The following is a 23,132-nucleotide window of genomic DNA, read 5'->3' on the forward strand; positions in this document are numbered from 1 at the left end:
TGTTCTAAGATAACCTTTTTATTGTCAAATCAAGCATGCTTTACGTTTTCTTTTTTTTTTTTGTTCGTTTGTTTTTTTTTAACTGTTAAGATTTCGGATTCACAAGGAAAATTCCCTCAAAGTTTATAGAATACAACAAACAACAAATAAAACATCTATATAAAATAATATCCATCTGAAATTGCTGTCAACAACTTGAAGTGCATGCATATTTTTTTTTTTTACATTTTGTTTTCATTTTAAATACAGCCATATGGTGTTTCTTTCCAGCTTTTCTTGGTCGGACATTTTGCTGCCAAGTTTTAGGAAGGCTGTCCGTTCATGATAAGTGACATTTGTTGCACAGGAATGTTTTACAGCAAGCAGAATTACAAGGTAGTGTGTGTGTGTGTGTGTGTGTGTGTGTGTAGACATGCATGCGTGCGTGGATCCCATCTCCTGCAGTCGCCTCTTGGAGCAAGGTTGCTCTGTTTTGTATTTACAATACTGTACAGTTTATTTTTCTTTGCCTTTCTGCCTCATTTCGGTGGTAAGAAAAATATCCTGTTTGGTGTGGATTCTCTTACAAAGATGTTTTTTTTTTTTTAACATTCAGGACAACAATTTGTTTGGAAGGAAAAGAGAAAGAAATTTTGGAATACATTTTTGGTAGATTTTTTTTCTTTTTCTTTTTTTTTTTTTTTTTTTAATCACTCTAAAATCTGATCCTAATACTGTCTTTGTCTTCAATGGTGAAGAATTCCGATCAAAGCTTCTTTTAATACTTTAGGGAATTTTCAAACGTCGTGAAGTTTGGCTGTAATGCCCCAAGATTTGTTCTCCCTGAAAAAAAATCATAAAGTAACAATATATTAAACTACAGAGCAACCTTGCTTTGAGAGGTTTATGTTTACTAGTTGTTCTAGCATTCCTGTGCTTGGTATTTCTGTATAAAGTAGCCATGTTCATGCATTAAAAAGCATTTTATTTTTTTCTCGACTACAGGGCTTTGGTTCAAATCCATGGGGCATTACTTTAACAACAGAAACAGAATCAAGCCTGAAATCGATGTCAGAATGAAAGCAAGACAAGGTTCGATCTGTCATGTCGTGTCGTTTTTGGCGTGAGCAGAGGTTTAAATCTGAATGCAACACAAAAATGGGTTTGTGTAATGAAAAATAAAACGCTGGTAAAGCAAAGTAGTTTTATTCACACAAATTTAATAAGATATAACAACTGTTTGGTCCATAAATATTTAAGGGGAAATAGTTTCTATACACCATCTTTTTTCAAGAAACAAGGAAACATGGACAATCTTGATAGAACACGTACTGTACTATTAACACGAAGATCAATATATATGATTCTCGGATTTACCAACTAGTTCTGAAAGAGTGCACAACTGCCTTCTATGACATCGCCGCCCCCTTGTAACAGAATACACCATTAAAAAGATCTTCAGAAAAAATCAGATGAAAAACAGAACAGTACAAAACTAGTGAGGCGTTCCAAGGATGGAAATCATTTAACAAACAAACATGTATCTCCTGAATTTCACAAACTCTCGTCCAAGTCGCATAAGGCACATAGTAGAACTGAGTTAAGCATCTACTTCACGAAGTAGATCTAGTGTACCACTTTGTTCTACAACAGAACAAATTTGTCATCACACAAGGAAATGTTTCACCCTAGCGAGGAGCCCCGACCGATCTCCAACCGAGCCGTAAATGGGTTTTTTCTCTCTCTCTCTCTGTCTCTCTCTCTCTCTCTCTTTTCTTTTTTTTCTTTTTTTTGGTCTGTTCGGTGGCAAAACAGGGGGGAAACAGAACAAAACGGGGTGATGTGCGTCGCTCCTAATTAACTTCCTGCTTAGCATTCGCAAATCACTCATAGCGCTTCCTACTGGGCACCATATTGTCACCGGGCGCTGGATATCTTCATTCAGAACAGTTGCTAGTCGAGGCCCGCCGAACGATCCAAGCCGACTTAAGATCGGACTGTTTAACGTTTCAAATAGCGATTAAGAGTCCGGCGTCGGCGACAAACCGGGCCTAAATCGAGCTTCCAGCGTCCACTTGGCAATTAAGGACATGATATAAGAATTTGGAACATGTTTTTGGAAATGTCATTTACGTAAACATAGCACGTGCTGTATGCCGACACACTTTGTTTTAATAATCGTGGCGGGTTGAGAGCGAAACTGTATAAATAAAGTGATCACAAAAAACAAATCAACTGACAGGTACTGCAAACTCAGCTGCCACGCGGTCGCAAATGCTACACATAGTAGGTCTCGTCTCACATTTCCAAAGGTCTTTCTGTGGTCGCCGGAGGGTTTTTTTTTTTTTTCGTGGTTGAAAATAAAAATAGAATCTGAAAATAAATGGGGTAGAGACAAAAAAAAAAAAAAAAAAAAATCCGTGTTAGAAAAGGTTTGTCAAGGTAGTTTGTGGGGGGCTCCCGGATTCGTGGCTGTCCAAACTAGAGGTCACTGATGTTACTACGGTGATAGAGGGATTGGTCAGGTCAGTTAGTGTGGTGGCCGTGCTGGGTGGGGTCAGAGCACCGCTGTCGGAAGAGGGCGGCGGAAGTGACGTGCCATCAGCCTTATCAACACCCCCATTCTCCTGCCGCAAAACGTTCCTTCTGAATTTGGCCCGTGCGTTTTGGAACCAAACCTGCAAACCAATCCCAGTGTCTTTACTCTTTTTGTGCTTTGCTTCGAATTATTGTCATATTTCTGCCTACTTGTAAGTCATATCATTTAACATCACAAACTTAATCACTGCTAAACAATGAGTCGAAAGCCTCAGCTTTTTTTTTTTTACTAGGGATTCTACTGGAAAACATGGACCATGTTCCAAATTTACTTCCCCGATGGATTTTTATAGTTTTTTTTTTTTTTTTTTTTGGTGCACAAGTATTGCCCCTTGAATCATTGCCCCTCTATTTAGTCAAATTTGTGTAGCTACATGACAAAAAAAAAAGAAAAAATGATGGATGGATGGATCGAAACGGAAAGCAAGATGGTGAGAAGGTGTTGGTGTGGATGTGGAATGGGGTCTACTGTGTGGCGACGCTTACCTGAAGAACTCTTTTGGTCAGTCCTGTCTTTTGGGCGAGCTGTTTTAAGTCCTTGGCATCTGGGTTGTGGTTAATGGCGAAGTAGGACTTCATGGTGCGAAGCTGATGGTGTTTGAACGACGTACGCATGCGTTTGGTCTTCTGGGATGGAGGGTAGGGTTGCTGATCCCGATCCAGATGGTCGGCTTCGTTCTCGTTACAACCTGAGCGCCGGAACAGGGCAGAAATAAAGCAATTGTGAGACGACGGTTTACAGTGAGGATTCATTTTGAGCCGGATCTACGTTGGTGATTCAAATACAGTGCTACCATAACTAACAACTGCAATAAAAAGAGTCATATTTAACAAAAACACCAGTACGACATAATATATCGGCAATTCACCCTTGAAATGCATTTTTATATAGTAACTAAATTTGCAACAACTGCTTTACAGCAAGTGTTTTGAATTATTTATTTCGTTTACGTCTCCTTTTTATCTTTCGATTCGATCATTTACGGCGTTCAGATGTATAAGCATTAATATCAGCAAAAACCACCAGCAAAAAACAGCTCAAATGATTTTGTAATCAAAACGTTTTGAATCGCTGCTTCATTTGATTCGTTTGGTGATTGACGCGGTAGATTATCATTTCATCTCACGTTTCATTTTATATTTAAAGCCTTGAAGATCCACAAAAACGCAAAGCAAGAATGAATATGAATTTATCTGCGAGGAGAACAAAATGTTCTCAGACCCAGATTACTTTTTTTGCCACCAGAGGTCTCTATGTACAAACGTCTACGCAACAAGTCCACTGTTGAATTGCGTTTTAACGAATATAAAAACACGAGGTGCTGTGTGAAATTATATAGCACAGTTTTGAAATGCAAAACAAAATTGAAAGTGGCCTGAAAAATTCTGAACTCGCACTGTAAACTGTAAAAGCGGAAAAACAAAAGTGAAGAAAAGGGAAGACAAAAAAAAACCCTTTACACCACAAATACAGAGTACTAGTAAAAATACAGAAAACGACAATAATAATAGCTAAACCGTCGATAATATCACGGAAGTAGTAATAACTTGAGAATGATTGCAACTGACAACCGTTTAATTTTGTAAGACAAACTACAGCTTAGGTCTTGATAAAATATTACAACCTTCACAACGCGTTAGTGTCAGGATCCAAAAAAAAAAAAAAAAAAAAAAAGAAAAAGTTTAAAGTCGGACCGCCGTGCGTGAACGTGACGTGCGCGCGCTCGCGTCCTGAGAACAGCTTTGACCTTGAAAGGGACGGGACCGGAGCTGGTCGAGGGCCAGAGATTCCGACGTCTCATTCAATTAACGGAGAACAATTAACAGGCAGATTACCCTTATTTCCCTCCATTCACGAAGAACGGCGGAGACTTGGCGCACAAAGCCACGTTTTTTCCAAGCAGACAGTAATTGCAACAGCCAAAACAAAACAGGCGCAGCGGGGATGCGTTGTGACGTACGCGTGAATTCAAAAAGTAGAAAATGAAAAAAAAAAAAACCAACAAAAAAAAAAAACAAAAACGAGGAATGTGAAATAATGGCTGGTGATGTGAGGGCAGATACGGGCCTGTAGGCGAGGGATCTCCGCCGCACGTGGGGCTGGGTCACGGGTTCACTCCTTTGAGGATTTCAAATGAGATGTTTGATGACGCGCTAATGAGCGAGGCCTATAATTAATCAGATCCGATTGTCGACGAGGCTTTTACTGTCGCCGAGATAAAATCCGACGAACACAAACTCAGCGTCAAATCAACGTTAACGTTTCGCGTTGGCTTACGGAGCTTGCGGTACACGAATCCCATCATTTTAGCACATCGGCCCGTAATATAACATTTCGCAGGCTATCTTTATCATGTACATTACTTGCGACGTAGACGAACTATGCAGATGTATGGCATTCTCGCGATTTTGAGCTACTCCATTTTTCCACCAGTTTTCGCTTTTCCCATCCCGCGTAATTGGCGTGTAATAACCAAAGGCGTCCGAACGAGTTAAAACTATTTTTTCCCTTCATCTGAAAGTGGGACGGTGACTTTAAAAGAATCGTAAAAAAAAAAATCTTTATAGCAATCGAAATAGTTTTTAGAACATCAAAGCTGGTTTGTTAAAAGTCGAGGTGATCTAATAGCTTCGCCGGGGTCCTGATGATCCGCCTCATTCGTTATCTAGACGAGCTTGGACCGGTTTGTGGTTCTGAATGGTCCGACCTGAAACCACAAAACAACCAGCAGCTCCAATCAGAGGAGATCCCGTCTGGTGTTATCGTGGCCGGGAAGCACGCAAGCTCTTCTCCTTGCGCGACACGGTTTATGCCAAAGCTAGCCTGTAACGGTATGATGAGTAATGATTATAATCCCGCAGGACACGTTTTAAAAGTGTCCCAATTTCCCCGAAAGACCCCGTCCCACTTCATCTACGCTCTTAGAATTAAATGTATTGGCGTTCCACGAAGAACACTCAAACACCAATGGAACCTTAGATTTCTTCCTAAAATGTTTTTCGCGCTAATAATAAAAAAAACGGTTATTAACGGTGCACTGAAATTTCTTTGGAGAACCAAATGCGATTCTCCTACCGAAAGCCCCTTCAGCGCAGACCCTCGCAATTTTGTACCATATAAAATTAATAAAACGCGTTTCAGAAATGCACCTCGTCGTTAGGCGATTCTTGTGGTAATTATCGCATTCGATTATTTGCTGATGCATAAACGGCAATGAAATAAAACGCATTTGTCAGTTCTAACGATTGAAATCAAAGCAATGCTTATCGAAAGTCCAATTATCAACACCTCGCGCGGTTAATTAAACATTAACACTAAGAAAATACAAACTGCACCAATGCGAAAATAAAGAACTCGTCCGGTCGAGCAGCCCTTGATGCGCATCTCACCTGAGTTGTAAGAGCCGATGTCTATCCCCATCGCCGGACTCTTCCTCTTCCGCGGCCTCCCTTTCTGCACCGTGCCGGTGCCGTTGAAGTAAGGCAGCGCGAGCCCTCCGCCTTTGGCCGCCAATTCGGCGTAGTTTAATTGAGGGTGATACTCTCCCTGAATAAGGGTCTCGAAGTGAACCCGGCAGTAAACCAAGTTGTCTTTCATGCCGAAGTGGTCACCCGTGGTCAGTGTTTTGTTGCATGTGGTGCAGGTGAAGCAGCTCAGATGGTACACGGAGTCCCTGGCGCGCATCACCATTTCCGAGGCGGAGATGCCGAGGTGGCAGCGGGCACATCTCTGCACGGAGAACCTTCTGGAACAGCACAGGTCATTTATAATCAAACTAATCGCTTCGATGGGCGATGGGTTAAATCGGGGTCGTCTGGGGGGGGGGGTCGGGCGCGAGCGTGCGCGCGTGGAAATAAATTATTTTCCAAGCGTTGAATAAGCCAAGCAACTTCATTCGCGGCCTAAATTAAAGTGTCGCGGTGAAACGATTTCAACTCGGAAAGAAACACGTTTCAGACGTGCACTGAATGGAATTAATTCGACTTATTTGGTTAATCTAAACTCGCAGGATCGCTATACCTTCATCGGTTTCCTTCCGCGCGCTTTAGAAGTCGCAAACCAAAATAAAAGTCTAAATTAGCCGGTTATGTTAAAATGGGAACTGTTTTTTAAAATCGACGGGGCGGCCTATACACACACATTCGCGTCAAAGGAGCTCGGTTCTATGAGTTAAATCGAGCAGAAATTCTCTTTTCACGACGCGGGGCCTAGCGAAAAGGCCCGACGCGCGATTTAAGGGAAAGCTTACCTGTAGTAATCCTCTTTGCAGTAAATGCTGCCATCCTTCGCGAAACACGTCAGCTCGGATTCGAGGGCCAGTTTACATTCACAACACTTGAGACACCTTAAATGCCACTGTTTATCAACGGCGAGTAAGTAGTATCTGTCGGAGATTTTCCCCCCGCAGCCGGCGCACAGCGCGGGCTTCTCCGGGCTCATGGAGGGCATCGTCTTAAAACAAATACAACATGAAGAGATGGAGCGTGTTAACGTTCGTGCGCTCGGCAGTTAGTGCAGCTGCAGCTGAAGAAAAAACACAGCCTGAAAAAATGAATTGTCGACTTTAAAAAAAAAAATAATAAAAATTGGCTGTTAAATGTAATTAGGAGTGCGAATTATTTATTGAGCCAAAACGAGCTGTAATGGATGGTCGTGCGTGTTATGTGGCGTTTGTTTTGGTTTTCCTAAGCTATTTATCTGCGTGGACTGTTATAAAAAAAAATGTAATTTGCAAATGAAAAGCGTGCAAATATAATAACAGCAATATAACAGTGCGGCCTATTCTGTTTGAAATGTTACATTTACACAATAAAAGCGTGCAAATACAATTACAATACTTACAACCACTATTATTACTAATTATTATTATTATTATTATTATTATTATTATTATTCATACTACTATTGGCTTACTAGTTTTTGACTGTTTAATATTGTCATATGCATGCCTGAAGTCTGCTATTTCTTTTTAGTATCGTTTTGCGTGACACATATCCTGTTGCGTTGTGAAAACTGCTCAAATAAAATGTGAAACATTTTTTTTTTTAAATCTAGTTTTAAAATATAAAATAGCATGCTGGCGTACAAACGATTTTTCTCGTCTAATTTTTTTTTTTTTGCATGTCAGTGAAATGCATTTAAGGCTGCTTAATGAATTACAACCGCAGCCTCGACAGAGACGTGATTCAGCTTTTGCAATCTTCCAAAACACGACTTTTCGCGTTTCTCGGGGCCTCCCGGTATTTCAAAACGAGTATCCCACGTTAAAAAAAAAAAACTAATTTCCGTCGCTGTGTTTTTAAGTGGGAGAGAGTTTTTTTTGTTGTTGTTGTTGTTGTTGGGGTGCCTAGATTAGCTCCAGCCGAAAACGCATACAGATATAGAAATCTTACCGTCTCCCGTCCGTTCATCTGAACGGTTTTAGCCAGGCGAGACTCCGATTTAGATCTCCTCTCCATCTCCTCCATGATCCCTTGAATATGATCCCCAGAGATGCCGTGGAAAAGCATGGCTGCTGGACGCAATGTGCAACTGCTTTCTTTCGCCTTGCACCCCACAACTTCCATATACAGCTTTCCGGATCCTTAAAACATCCGAACGGATCTACACCAACAGATTCACACAAACGCAATCAATATTTAAAAAAAAATAAAAAAATAAAGCCGGTGGGATTCGACGGACGGCGCAGGAACGGGCAGGAGAACCAGTCCACTTCTCCGGCGTCTCGCTGGGCAGGAGAAGAAGAGAGGGAAGGAAAAAAAAAGTATAGTCCGGACGATACAAGGCAAAAGCTGAAGTCTGGAGGGTGTTTTAAACGTGGGTTTTCAGATAGTCCCAATCTCCTACCGGGGATCCGAACGCTTGAAAGTCAGGTTTGGGACTGTGTGTGTTAGAGATCCTGTGTCCTATTTGTGAAGAGAGCAAACGCCTGCCCAGCTCGGGTAATTGGGTAGGAGGAGTCCTCCCTCTCTCCAATGCCACTGATTTCTATTCACCAACAAAGACCTGTCACTCTCTCTTCAAACCGATGGTGATGGGCAACACGAGCTCGGAAAGCACTCGGTATAGACCTTTTTTTTTACTTCTTTTTAGCTGGTGTTTTGCCGCTTTTTTTTTTTTGCGCTGCTTTCTTTTTTCCCTTGTAGTTTTTAGCTGATGCAAATGCGTCTGACCGAACGCTTCGGAAGTGTTTGAAATGAAGTGTGAACGCTGTAAGTCACCTGACCTCTCTGTATGTTTGGGTTTTGATCAGAAAACCGCTTTGGCTTAGTTTGTTGGTTGCAGCCAAAACGTGCACCTGAAAACCTGTTTCTGTCATTAAACCTCTAAACTTCTATGTTTTCGCTGATGTCTGCATGCATTTTAAATACATACATGCATACCTATATATATATATATATATATATATATATATATATATATATATATATATATATATATATATATATATATACATATATATAATTTGTACCTTGTATCTTCACTGCATAAATCACGGTAGGCTACGGTGTACCTACTTTGTGCTTGAATTGTAAAATTGTACAAGAACCGTTTGAGCACATGTGACATGTAAAATGAAAGTGGACTAAATGAAAAGTGGTGGTATAATTTTAAAAGTTGTCAGGCTGCTTTATCAAGGTGTGTGTGTGTGTGTGTGTGTGTGTGTGTGTGTGTGTGTGTGTGTGTGTTTGCGGGAGAAAGAGAGAGGGAAGGGGGAGCGATGCTGTTGGGAGGAGGAATAAGCAGTTGTTTACATTCTTTGATTTTCAGATGTCAAACGTCAAATGAATCTCATTGCCACAGTTTCTTTTCTGTAGCAATACATACGAGGAACGGTCTGGAATTATATACTGAAAATGGCAACAATTACCTCTTTGGTAGCAACCTAAATTCAATTAACCGCGACAGGAACGATATCAAAGGCAGCGCGGATTATTGCAGGCAATATTAACGCCATCTCTTTATTTACACGCAGTTTCGTTAACATATTTTATGAGTTATTGCCCGAGCGTTGCTTTTTATAATTACAGCGCGACTTTCGTTAAATACACGAATCGGTAAAGGCCTAATCCGAAATTAACGTAACCACTGTATCTTTTTGTTTTTAGCCTATCATTTTACAGGGGAAAAAAGTCTTAAGTGGTTAAGGCAGACAGCCGCTTCCTCGTGTCATTTTATTTTTTACGGTCGCTCCAAATAGTTCATCGATCGAATTAGCTTCGGAATAAAGCTGCTCGTAATTTTCAATGCCCTCCTAATTTTATTTATTTATTTATTTATTTTCACCCATTGGATAAAAGTTAAACGTAGATTCGTCCTGATCTCGAGACGCAGCCGTGCGGTTCGCTTCGTAAAATCGACGGGAAAAGATTTCTTTCTTTATGTCTGCAAGTCGCCAAATGAGCTTTATGCGAGTTCTTTCAATTTAAAAAAATGTCAGGATTAAAAAAAAAAAAAAAAAAACGCAATAGGCTATGGCTGGCTGCTGTTTTGCACAGGTAGGCTGTAATAAGCGGGTTGTGGGGTGAAAATGTAAACGATTGTTTTGCTTATACAAAATAAATATTATCTTCAATTTGATTTCCACTTGGTATATTTATAACCAACTAAGCTAATTATTGTATTTATAATTTATAATTCCACATCTCTACGCGAGATACAGAATGTATTTATTTATCACAAGCAAAAAAACGAATAATATTGTCCTCCTTTTTAAGGAATTATTTGCTCTCTTCTTTTCCAAAGACCATCACTTTGACTCTGCCAAACGAAAACCATTTTAATAAAGCCTTCTGGTTTCTCTGTACCGGTCTTACAATTCGAGACGTCGATTTCAAACGAACAGCGAAGCGTCTAAAATATTCCCCGCACCGCGTCAGGCTCCAATACACCTGCGCATTAACAATTAATTCGATTTGCGAATCTGCGTCGCATTTCTCGCCCGCGATAACTTTTACCTGTCTCACCTGCCCTGCAGCGTGCACGTGCGAACTGAAGGTCTCTCCTCGCCGACTGCGCGTAAATCACCTTTTCGAAACTCCGCGAAGCGACCCGGCGCGCCTTCCACGGCGATAAAACAGCATATTCGTGCAACGTAAGCGATATAAAAGTGGCGTTTTACCGTGAGCCGCAGAGCGCCGTCCTGAAGCCCCAGCAGTGCCGCGGTGAGAGAGGGATGGATGAGGGCGAGACACGAGCGATCCTACCAGCAGATGGGGGCTGTTCCTTGTTTCTCGCGTGAGCGTCAATTACGCCAAATCCGGCGCGACCACCGAATATGCATCAATTGTTTAACGCGCGAGGCCCCCTTCGAGAGTTGTTAGAGGCGGATGGATTCGTAAATTTCTCGGTGAATTTCCTTAACGTTAAATCGTCGGTTTTCTCACCTTGAGGCATCTCGCGTGAGGCTGCTTCTGTAGACGGACGGACGGATGGATAATACGGGCCTAGATAGGATAGATAACGCGGTTTACGAGTTTGTGGAGAGTTCTAGCACGGGTTAGTTGCAGCAGCGCGAGTTTAACCAATTAGAAAAGAGCCACAGGGTGAAATCGTCATCACACACCGATCACCAGCCTCTAAAGCGACAGTGGAAGTTGCAAGACCGTTTTCCCTTTTTGGTTTTTACACAATTTCGAGGCTAGAAAGTGGCCTGATGTCACGTCTAGCTCATGTAATGAGATTCGCGACCACGCTGATTAACGAGAATCGACACCATCTGAATCAGCAGGTTTTCGATTCATCCGATAAAGGAAAAATAAGAAAGCGAGCATTGCTAAATAGACGGAGAGAGTTACAACGCTTTATAGTTCATTTGGCGTTTTGCATTTAAGCGTTTCTTATACGACTAGCATTCTGGAATCAAAATTGGCGATTGCATAATTGTTTCGAACAAGCACGTCACAATAAATTAACGCGCAAAATTTGAAAACTGGCGGTCATGTTTACAATGAGCGTTAAAGCCAGTTTAGTAGCGAGGTCGGTTGTAACCTTTCTTTCTGCTTGACATTAATTTACACAGACTTGTTATACTTCTAAAGTGCTTTAAATTGTATAAGAACAATACGGGGATGTTATATCACGTTTTGCATTTTTTTAATACATAGCACCAAAAACGCCACGCGCAGAACAAACATGGCGCGTTTATGAAAACACCGTTGGTAATTAATTTGCAAATGCATTTTAAAATGCATCCTAATTCAACCAAAGACAGACAACAACGTGTAACGCACGGCTTTGTGGAAACAGAGTAATTCAACAGCTAAAAAAAAGGATTTACCTAATCGTTGGGTTGCTGACTCTAGAAAATCTGTAATAAAAGGAAAAAGTACCTAAGGTTTACACCTAAACCCTATGCGCTCAAGGCCCTCTGTGCTTGTTTTTTTCGTTTGTGAAGTTAGTGCAGGCTTTTATAGGGAATTGTTTGCTCTGTTTTGGGGAAACATATTTAAACTTTAAAAAGTGTGAATTGTCCAACACGAAAAAGATCAAAAATCTGTTCTCCAATACTTTGAAGCACACAAAGCCATAACATACAATGCAATAACATCCTAAATATTGCAAATCTGGGTCCACTGATTCAGAAACATGGCTGACTGAAGAATGAAAAGCGTTTTGATATCTTTAAATAAGCTATTGGTGTAAGAAGTAAGCCATCTTATCTTAAGAGTTTGGCTTGCGGGCAACCTTTCATGCCAGGCAAGTCAAAGAGGAGGAGACTTAAGGCATAAGTACACAAATAGACCTTAAAACGAAAAACTGCTGTAACATTACCAAAGGCATACTACTAAGTTTCCCAGGCTCAGTTGCTGTTGACCACGTTCCGCAAAACCGTTAACGTTGATGTAAAATAAAAAATTCCCCCAGCCATAATAATCTAGAATAATCATAATATTTCAGCATGCCTCATTCATAATGTCTAAAAAACACTATTGTGGGATACAGGCAATTACACAGTAACCATGTCCATTTATGAACCATATGTGACGGCTGAACCATGAAACAAATATTTACAAACTGAAGATGGACAACGATTTCTCCAGAGCCACCGTGGTGTACTTTTTTTTTTTTAAAGAGGCAACAAAGCCACAGAGCAGATGCTCCTCACCGGTGTTTCGTGCTTTGCTTAGAAGAGGGGACGTTCAGTCTACCGTGCCTGATGAGAATTTAGCTGCTGTTAAAATCTATCTCTCTCACTTTCCCTCCCTCCTCACCCCTTTTCTCTTGATGCTGAGCCCTGCTCTGCTGATGCAAGAATCACAACTCCCCGTGTTGACAGATGGAGGATGGCTCCATAGCACATAGCCCGTCCCAACAGTCCAACTGCTGCCTAACCAACAGTTTTTTTTCGCTTCTCTTCCTTTTTTCCTTTTCTTGTTTTCCCCCTTTCCTGCACCACTATACTAAATTTACTAAACCCAATGAAGTTATCCACCTCTATTACAGCGCTTGCAGGCTGTATTAATATTCCTTGAACAGTCTTTGTCCAAATCCCAGACCCAAAGTTTTAAACCATTCTCCAAAAAAAAAACAACACATTATTTTGCTACCTTGGAAGCACCTTTCAGGAGTCAATTTTTTTTATTTCACCATCTAAGTGTGCATCTCAATTAGCTACCTAGTTCAGTAATTAATGCAGTGTCTGGCATTTCAAGACCCGTCCCACTGGCTCCAGTATACTGAAATGCTAGCCTCCTAGAATTTCCCACAGTGCAAGAGCGAGCACATTTCATTAGACACCATAGATGCACAATAAACAAAAATCATAGAAGATATCAGTTCTGACACACACACATATATATATATATATATATATATATATATATATATATATATATATATATATATATATATATATATATGCAGATCAATACATAATGATAAATACAGGACCTAAGTGTCTTTTTCCAAGTATGTAGTCTACGTTTAATCATACATTTAAGTCAAAAACATCCCAAGACTTTTATTGGCCAAACTTCTTTTTTACAAAATACTAATTCACAATTCCCAACGCAGAATATTTTGGATGTCTCCCTAATCTAACACACCTGATTCAACCCACCAGCTCATTAGTAAAGGCTCCATGAACTTAAATGTGCATGTCAGACAAGGAAGACATCCAAAATGTGTACCATCGGGGGTACTCCAAGAACAAGTTTGGGAAACAGTGCCCTAAATAATGTACGTGAATTTTCAAAAATATTTCTCGACCCTGTTTCTGGAGTCTAATCAACATTGCATTTGAATGTCTCCCTGAACAATAACCTGATTCAGGTGATCAGTTTATTAAAGAGAATCCAAGACCTTAAATTAGTGAGAATAAGCCTCCGGGAACAGGGCTGATAACCAGTGGTCTACAACAACAAATGGCATTAAATTGTAGCTAGAGATGTTGTATTCAACTTGTACCGACATACTACATTTTACTTTGTTGTGAAACGATTCCAATCAGTTCTTTTGGCAAATAAAAGTTCTTCAAAGAGTCACCCTTACATGTTGGCACAAACCATTTAGCACATCACCCGACATATTGGTATTCTTTAGTGGTTTTAATTGCATTGGGCAATCAGGACAACTGGCACTCCAAGCTATAGTGGGTATTGAAGGTGTCTACACCACATTGCCGAGATCACGCTGGCTGATCTCAAGACCATTTCCTACCCTTTCGCATTAGGTAAAGTTAAGGTTTCTCATTGAACGAGTTGACCACCTGATCCAGCCTGAATGGTGCCACATATGGCATGATATGGCCAGACGGTCTGGCTGGAACACCGGGACAGGTCTTGGGGAGATGCCCTACTGTTTTGTGCAGCTATTTACAGCCCTGTCCAAAGGAATCTGGCCCTGTGACTGTCAGTCAGATGTGGTGAGCTTTTTCAGGAGCACTGGTGCAACCACAGGGAAGCCGGTTGTCCATCTGACCACTTTGGTAAGGCTTCAGCCCCAAGGCTGAATGACATTGTCTCTGTTGCATGACCAGACGGGCTGCTCGGCTACAGTTTGATTCAACACACACACAAACACTGCCAACAACGGCGTTATGGACCACACACCCACACACACTCAGAGGGACAGCCCAGATGCTGAAACTGATTTTCCAGCCATCACTCGGCTGACATCCGTTCCTCACAGCCAACGCGTGTCATCCTCTGCCTGGCCTGGGCACTTGAATAGCGGGAACAGCAGCAGTCCGTGATGCTGCTGAGGGTGCAAGGGTTTGCCCCCAGTCCCCATGAGCTGGAAAGGAGGGTTTGCCTGGACCAGTGATACGTTTGGATGGTGGACCAGGCAGACTGTCCCCATGCCTCTAGAAAAGTGGCTGTGCATGGATTCTGCTGTAGCATATGCTCTGGCTGAAGGTCAGGTGACGGACTCTAAAGCTCTGCAGATGAAGGAACTGTGGCTCTCATGGCAGCTTGGGTGGGTTTCAATTCAGAGGGAACTACAGGTGAGAGAGCTTAGTGTGACTGAAGCCAGAACCTAGGTGTTTCTGACCTTAAAGACCTGCTGATGAAACAAAGGTGCATTTGATAAGCACAGAAAGACCATTTGAAAAATACAATGGCTAATATAGGCAGAAAGATTCATGCAATAAACCACAGATTTTTACATAAAGCCTGTAACCTTCGGCCGACTTGTATGCACAATTAACTGACAGAGGAAATAAACAGATCTCACCAGATGCTCAGTTTTGATACCAAAGGAATCTCCTGGATGGAGATGCTACTCAAGCATAACCAGTTTCCTCTCTTTCCAAGGTAGTCCCTTGAGGTTTTAGACTCATTTTCCCTTCCCTCACTTGCATGTTTTCTTGTTCAGTTGTTATGATTCCCACACCTGATCCCGGCACATGACAAGACTAGCGAGCGCATGGCTTGCGAGTTGTTTGCTAAAGCAAGTTTTCTTGAAATCTGTCTGTGCTCTGAGGGACTGAGCGTTGTGTAGCGTTTGTGTCTCAGTCACCAAATACTGAGAAACAGAAAAAGGAGGGACAGAAAGGGGGAAAAAAAAGAACGACAACACTATGCGATCTCTGAAGTCATATGATGCAGAGGAATAAGGCAGACTTGAAAGTTGGCCTATTTCATGGTCAGGCACTAGGACTGGGAAGGGTCTTGAATGGCAATGCATCTACTTTAATGTGACAGACAAGTCCCTAGGCAAAACAAGCAGACCCGTGGCAGGCATGCCCAGGTACTTGATGAGTGTGACACCTTCGCCATTCCACTGGAAATGTTGTTGCCGTACGCTCCGCTGCCTCATCTTAGGTTTTATCCAAATAAATTTGCCTCTCATCCGGACTGACGATGCCACAAGCCCCTCGCCTGCCTGTCCTCCCTGGAACTGTTGAGATCATGAATCTCCTTGTCGACGTTCACAGGGCCTTGCTCCTGATAAATGTGCGCCCGCCTTGGGACCCTCCCGCCGCCTGATATCGTGCTCGGCGCCAGTCGGCAAAGCTGGGACAGAGCTCTGCTACACACACATTCCCGCATTCAGAGACCGTTTCCTTGTTCCTGCCCTGCAATGCTGCGTGACAGGTTGGATGGCCGAGTGCCTGGGGCAAAATCCTACTTGGCTTTGCATATCTACAGACAAAGTATCATGTAAATACAATGACTGCGCATGATGAGAAACAAAGAGATTTCCAAAAATCTGTATGTGATCTGTGTACTTGCAATGTTTGAGCAGAAATCTCAGTTTTGTTTAGTTTTAAATAGACCAGAGTATCAATCTCAGTTAGCCACAGGGAGATATGAATCAGACAGGGAAATATGAAGATGCATATAATTGCCAGGAGGCAGCAGACTCTAACAACTGAATATGATGTAATTTCAATTAATAGTAATATCTCAGTATGCAATTAAATAATTATTTATGCGGAAATACACAACCATGCAAACAAAACCTTGAGAACATACAGTCATTGCTGAAAGGGCCTTTAAACAAACCCTGTATGTAACATATGTCGATTGTACAAGACCTGTTGAAGCAAAGCCAAAATACTTTTCAAAAAAGGTATCCGTTTTATTAAAGTTATATAAAATAATTATAATACATACTTCTGTGAATTCTTCACATACAATTTTTTTTATTACGCATATATATTTTTTTACACGTGAAATAAAGCCTTCTAAACCTATGTATTTAACGTCAACACGCATGTATGAGAAGACTTCATCTTCCACTGCGTTTTCTTGGTCTTCCAGGGAGGAAGCACATAGTCTGAATTGACAGCTGTCAAAATTAAGATCGCCTGTAACCGTATGAATATTCATCACTGCGAAAATTCCCGCTTGTGGAATTCATCTGACAGAGGAGCACACCAACTCCTGTAAGTCAAATCACAGTGGATAGATGTGATTCAAACCATTTCCTGGAGTGTGGGTTGCACATCTGGTGTAGCGTATTTCATCATTTTAAACAGAGTGTAAGACGAATGTGCATTAAAAGAAGTCCAAATTCAATACGGGAGCACACAAAATGAGTTGTTCAGCCGATTTTAACATTTACTGCTATACATAAAACAAAGAGTTGAAGGTTTTCTTCTTAGCGGGATCCTCCACGTTAATTTGCCCGTACGGACACTGTCGAGAAAAACAAGAAGTTTAGAGTTAACATATGGGTGCTGTAAAGTTAAAAAAAGAATAGTATCGTGTAGGCAGTTTGCTTTTATTATGTATTGCGGGTTACTGACAGAACGTCTCAGCATCATGTAATCCATAAAAAAAAATCAACTAAATTTACTCTAAATAAAAAATGCTTAATATAAAATATACACAGTGCTGGCTGCAAATTGTTTTCAGCCCTCTTGTGAAGATACACAGCAGAAAAACACGAAGCTTACATGTCTACAGGCACTCCCGCAGCATCTTCCTCTTGTTTTGTGCGCAAACTCGGTAAACACACTATAGCCGGTTCCAGGGTCAATGTATGTTCTTTTCCGATTCTGTAAACATGATTGGGTTTTTTTTATGTCAAAATATGACAAGACAGCTTATATGGATCAGTGTCGTGTAAAGAACATATTTCAGCTTAAATATTAAACTTCTACACAGCTATCAAAGAAATATGCTTAAATTGAATCGGTTTGAAAAAGTTGGAAATTAACAAGTCTTCCGCATCGATGAAAATGCAGTGGAAACACAACGCAAACGTGTTTCTTAAGCATCATTCCTGGCTCTTCCTCTGAAAGAGCCGGCTTCATTTATGACAGCCTCCGACGCCAAAAGGGCCCGAGGCGCTTTTTGTGGCATGCCATTTCAGATGCCATCCTTTGGCTCCATAGTGAAGCTGACACTGTCTGTGCATCCTCCAACTCTACGGGGTCTTCCACAACTTTCCCTCGGCCATCAAACTACATCGCTCCTGACAGCCAAAAGGAACTTTCATAAATGACCCAGTCTTCCATATACATAAGTAGCCGGACCAGTCTGCAAGCCAGAGGTCTAGTGTGCTCTTTGAAAATGTAAAAACCTCCAATACTACCGAGCCATCCAGGCCATCGATTTGGTCTGCAGCTTATCTACACGGGTCTCTGTAAGTGTCACACCAGCTGCTAGACTTGTAGTTTGCTTTCGCTCTTACCTTGCACGCGTCCATATGGAGTTCGTGAACTAATCGGTCTTCGTCCGAGAGCGTGCTCGCGTCACGTGACGCGGCCGTATTCGTATTGGAAATCGATTCGCGCGAAGCGCAATGTGAACGCCGCGTTCTCATACCGTAGACCTCTTTTGACCTTATCGCATTAGCTCGACCTTGTTTAAAACGTGTTAATGCTAAAAGTCTACCCGAACCGAGCAGCAGCAGCATAGCTCGCGCCTAAAAGAGAAACTGCAGAGTGCTGTCAAAGACGTTCCTCGCGCGCTTCTGACAGAGGCGTTGACGCTTAGCGTTCACAACCGCTGCCTAAGTGGCCAAAAAGATGTGGTCGTTAGAAAAACTATATTCGCCCTCTGCCACCAATAAATGTTAAAAACGCTGTGCTCTTCCTCATGTGCTTTTTCATATTCTGCGCTGTGTACACGATGCATCCAAGCGCCCCCTCTGTTGGACTGTGGAATTGCAGTAGAGGGAAAACTACATACAGGTGAATCAGAATCAGAATCAACTTTATTGCTAGGTATGTTTACACATATGAGTGATTTGTTTTAGTGACAGAAGCTCTACAGCGCAACAGGATGACAGGACAAGACAGATAACGAAAAGAATTATATACAAAATATAAAAAGTACAAAATAGCAATAGGGTTGGCGCACTTTTGGCTATACTGAAAAAAAAACATCCTTTTTTTTTTTAAATATCAATCATTTCTTTACAGTCAAACATTTCCGTTGTGCGTCAATCAGATCCGCTGCTACTTTACATTTAAATGCTGTTCATCGAATGCACGTTGACCTTCTGTGACGACAGACAGGCAGAAGAATTAGACGCAAACTGTCTGTCATGACCTTTTTAATGACATTAAATGTTAAAAAGATTAAGCAATCATGAAATGCAAACCAACTCTCATAGCTAATTTAAATATTAAACAATCATGGTTTTGACCAACAAATGTAATTGTGTAAAAATAAATAAAAATAAATATATATATATATATATATATATATATATATATATATATATATATATATATATATATATATATATATATATATATATATGTGTGTGTGTGTGACATTTAAAACACGGGGCAACTTGCACTGACCTGACATTTAAAAAAACATCTTTGCTCTTAGAACATATTTCAGGCAATTATACTTCATCTGCCTTCATTATATACTTGACTCTCATCTGTGCCTATTAAGCTACAGATCATCATATTCAAGTCCCCGGTATACTTCAACTTACTGAAGTGGTTTTTGAGAGGATAAACAATGCATTAAGAAAAAAGTCACTACAGCATCTGAAAAAACTATCAGGTTCATTTCACTTCGAAATGACAAGCCAGTGGCCTGTAAAGTACCGAGAGTTGCCTTCATTAACCACATTCACACAAACCTGTAGTATTTTTCCGCAGGAAACAGACAAATACAAACGCATGTCCGCGTTTTTACTGACTAGGCGTTGACCCATAAGAATCACAAGCTATTTTTTAAACAAGTGGGTGGTGTGAATTTATACTTCCTTTGCCTCACCACTAGAAACTGTTTATCTTATAAACAGCCCTCGTTCTTTACAAACCTATTTCTAAACGCCATAAACGCCGTTCCCATTCCTCAGGAGCATTTTATGGCGCAACGATATAAAAAAGGTATTTGTAAACCACAAAAACATGCATAACGTGCAAGACGGCGTCGGCAGACATGCCTGTGCACGCGTGCAAGAGAAAAAAATGTTTTGACAGGCGCAATTAAAGAGACAGTTCGCTCAAAAAATGTCACCCGCTGATCCCGATGTTGTTCCAAACCTCGAAATCATTTCTTTCACACACAAAAAGAGACTTTATTAGCGACCCACAGGCTCGGTCGCCGTTCGCTCCTGTTGCGTCTCATGCCGTTCGGTGATGGTGAACGGAGACCGGGACTGTCAGTCGTTGATATTCCAGCTAAAGTCTCGTTCCGCGTTTCACGGCGAAAATAAACTCACGCGGGGCGCGAAGAGCATGGGCGCGAGTCGGTAATGACGACGGTTTAATTCTTTCTGCTATCCTACCGAAACGCGCGCGCGCGCTCGCTCGCGCCACCCAGGTGCTTCCTGGTGTTTTATTGCAGGATCACAGCCGGGGGAACCGAAACGGTCAGCCGCGCGCCCAGGAAGCGTCGCCGACAGACACGGACATGCGGCAGCACCCGCGACTCTCCGTCAGGTAGACTAGAGGCTTCGCAGGCGGCGCGCGACGGTGTTTTATTTTCCCGCCGTCGGCGCGAGCTACTGCTGACGCGATGCTTTAGCCATGGACAGCAGGATAAAGTAAGTCCACGCTTGTTTACCTCGCGCGTTCTTCCGCTGTGTCGCGCCACGCGTTATCGGTGTCTGTAATAAAAGTCCGTCGTGCGGTTAAAACGAAGATAGCGGAGATTGTAAATCCGTTAGTTAGCTCATTCGGCTAATGAGAGGAGATGACAGGTCCAGCTGACCGGTTAGCTGTTTACCTCAGACATGCTAACTAGCCTAGCCGCATTCCTCTACAGCCATTTAAACGTGACAGCCGCACATATTCCGTTTTGAAGGAATAAGACGCCGTAAACATGTCTTGCTATTAGCATTTATTTATTTGTTGCGTAATACAGCGCACCGAATCGACGTGTCGGGAGCGTAATAATCGCACACTTTATTTTCTGGTCTCCATTCTCTAAAATTAACACTCAAAGGTATATAACTTTTTCTTCTGCAGGTGTTAGTCGCCGTTCACTTTTGCTGAACGAGAACCGTGCGTTGACAGGGAATGGGGACTGAGACCGCCACTTTGCTTAACACCTTGTTTTGTTTATTACTTAACAAAATAATTAGCGTCGCATTGGTTTGGAAGGACACGAGGGAGTAAACGGAAACAAAATGTTCGTTTTTCTGTGCAAACTGTTTTTTTTTTAACAGCCTCAAACAGCTGTTTTTAAGTTGGTGACTTGTATTTCCTCTTTCAGCGAGAATCCTGCGAGAACTTTTGATTTGGCTCTTCAGGTTGCGTGTCCATCGTCTGAAAATGAAGGTGAGCCTTCATTCCTCACTTTGCTGTGTGTGGTGTTTGTATAATTTGATAGTTGAAACTCTTAGACCTGTCTTTAAGTCACTAACTTTATCTTGCTTGCAGTCAGCATGCTTTGAAATGGCATGAAAGTTATGTTTGTACATGCTTATGTAACACCGCTCATATTTTCGTGGCTTTTAAGTAATATGTTTGTGTTTTAGAAAGGTGTATGGCGGTGTTTGTAAGTTTAGTGTCAGCGACAACATACAGATCAGGGTGACTGATGTGCGATATGGCACTATACGTTGTGCAAGACCATCCAAAAATGCAGACGAGAGACATAAACAATACCCTGAAATCAAAAAAGAAGCGTTTATCACGAACACGATTTTCAGCAAATTCACAAAAACACAGAAAAATCGAATTTAATAAAATAATTAAAACAGTTTTAATGCATAACATGCAATACCACAATAAACATAATATAATACCAAAAATATCTAAAAAAAAAATCAATATAAAAGTCTACTTTCCAGTTAGATGTTTATAATCGGTTATGGTAACTATCTCTAACTTTGTACCGTCTGAAAGCCTTCATAGTGAAACCTCGACAGCTTTCGTATGTGTGACTCTGGTTCGGGGCTGAGGCTGCTTGGCTGTTTTCCGTGCTTGAAATGGATGAGTAAATGATGTATTTTGTCTCCAGGGGATTCACGGGAAGGAAACGATTGCTGTAGATCCTTAGGGTGTCCGCGATCTGACGTTCAGGTCTTCTCGGTGGCCTGGCTTCGGGTGCGTTTCGCAGGGTTTGCATTTACTTCTTAGAAAAACCTGCAGATGCGTTTGGCGTAAGAAGTGGGTTGATTGGCGGTGATATCGATCTCGGTTTGTCAGTCTCTTCGTACGCTTTGAGCTCTGCAAGGCTGAATAGAAACCACGCAGCTTTAACGGACCAAGTAACGACTGCTGTGCCGCGCCGTGAAGCGAGACCGTTATGAAAACATTCCCGTGTTTTGATTCAATAAGAAGTAAACGGATACGAACGACTGCTTGTTACAGGTTCAACTTTTCTAATGTCGGCCGTTTTTTGCTCCTACCCCGAAACCCCTCATTATTCTTTCTGTTTTGACGTTGAAGAGGTGAGGAGCAGGTGGCTCACGGAAGCAGCTGTTGCTGAAAATGTTCCCGGTCCAGCCGCTGACGTGAAAAGTTGAAATAAGCTACGACCCACTTCCCTCTTCATCGCATGTTGGCGATCGTCTCATTTCCTGACCAGACTCTCTGGATTACGCCATCATTTTAACCCTCATGTTTGTGTTCCCATCGTTCTGACCCAAAGGGGATGGTTTTTTGCGTTGGGCTAAAGCTCAAAAAGGGTATAACAACTTCATCTCAAAAATTGCAATAATTAATATATCGACTTATCGCACAATATATGTACAAGACCTCAGTTTTTTGCGTTCCACTCTTTTGCTGCATGGTGTAGTCACGAGGTGCTAGTAAAATTACTCTGCAAAAAAGTTTAATCTGCAGATATGGCCTTGTTTAGGAAGCTGTGCTTTTTGTGCATACAGAGATCTGACCGCTAAAAAGGATAGTATTTTTCAACAATAGTGTGCACCCCTACTTTTCAGAGGGAAAAAATCTGTAGATGGAAAGAATCTCCATAAGTTGTGCATTTGTCTTTCTTTTTTTTTTACTTGTAAGAAAATGTTTATTCACATTTTTAAGGTATCTAATATTTTGAAATTTCCAAGATCTAAATATTTTTTAGCAATTAAATGTTTGTATTCAATTGAAAGTGTGTAGGCCTACTCGCATTATGACCATACATTCAGTGGCATAAAATAGTCTTAATCATTTCACTTATTGCAATTTATTTATTTATGGGGCAATATATTGCACAACAAAAAGTTGTTATTGGCT

General features: G+C 41.5%; 2 protein-coding genes across 11 annotated transcripts in view; one reads left to right on the forward strand and one right to left on the reverse strand.

Moving 5' to 3' along the window:
• On the reverse strand, positions 1-10,943 carry lhx9 (LIM homeobox 9). 5 transcript variants are annotated; one of them, XM_043223888.1, is made up of 6 exons: positions 10,701-10,943; positions 7,972-8,182; positions 6,828-7,030; positions 5,968-6,323; positions 3,064-3,266; positions 1,170-2,657 (listed from the first exon to the last, which is right to left on the reverse strand). In XM_043223888.1, the coding sequence occupies exons 2-6, from the start codon at positions 8,143-8,145 to the stop codon at positions 2,403-2,405; spliced, it is 1,191 nt and encodes a 396-aa protein (XP_043079823.1). In that variant the 5' UTR covers positions 8,146-8,182; positions 10,701-10,943; the 3' UTR covers positions 1,170-2,402. The 5 variants fall into 5 exon arrangements, with proteins under 5 accessions (XP_043079826.1, XP_043079823.1, XP_043079824.1 ...); XM_043223889.1 differs by lacking the exon at positions 10,701-10,943 and adding an exon at positions 10,546-10,678; XM_043223891.1 differs by lacking the exons at positions 1,170-2,657; positions 10,701-10,943 and adding an exon at positions 1-822 and having other exon boundaries at positions 7,972-8,893.
• Positions 10,944-19,250: 8,307 nt separating this feature from the next.
• The window catches only part of dennd1b (DENN/MADD domain containing 1B), an 88,992-nt gene continuing 85,110 nt past the window's right edge, over positions 19,251-23,132 (forward strand). For all 6 annotated transcript variants that reach the window (XM_043223763.1, XM_043223765.1, XM_043223764.1 and 3 more), the window contains exons 1-2: positions 19,251-20,491; positions 21,163-21,227. In XM_043223763.1, coding sequence (XP_043079698.1) covers positions 20,475-20,491; positions 21,163-21,227 — 82 coding nt within the window. In that variant the 5' untranslated portion in view covers positions 19,251-20,474. The remainder of the gene's footprint in view (positions 20,492-21,162; positions 21,228-23,132) is intronic.

The sequence above is a fragment of the Puntigrus tetrazona genome, chromosome 22 (assembly GCF_018831695.1).
Source record: "Puntigrus tetrazona isolate hp1 chromosome 22, ASM1883169v1, whole genome shotgun sequence".
NCBI classification, from domain to species: Eukaryota; Metazoa; Chordata; class Actinopteri; order Cypriniformes; family Cyprinidae; genus Puntigrus; species Puntigrus tetrazona.

Bases quoted from the DNA above. Each gene is read 5' to 3' on its own strand.
- lhx9 (XM_043223888.1), bottom strand. From the start codon at position 8,145: ATGGAAGTTGTGGGGTGCAAGGCGAAAGAAAGCAGTTGCACATTGCGT. The intron at 6,324-6,827 runs GTAAGCTTTCCC...GTGCTGTTCCAG, and splicing joins TGCAAAGAGGATTACTACAG to AAGGTTCTCCGTGCAGAGAT. The intron at 3,267-5,967 runs GTGAGATGCGCA...TCCGGCGCTCAG, and splicing joins CATCGGCTCTTACAACTCAG to GTTGTAACGAGAACGAAGCC.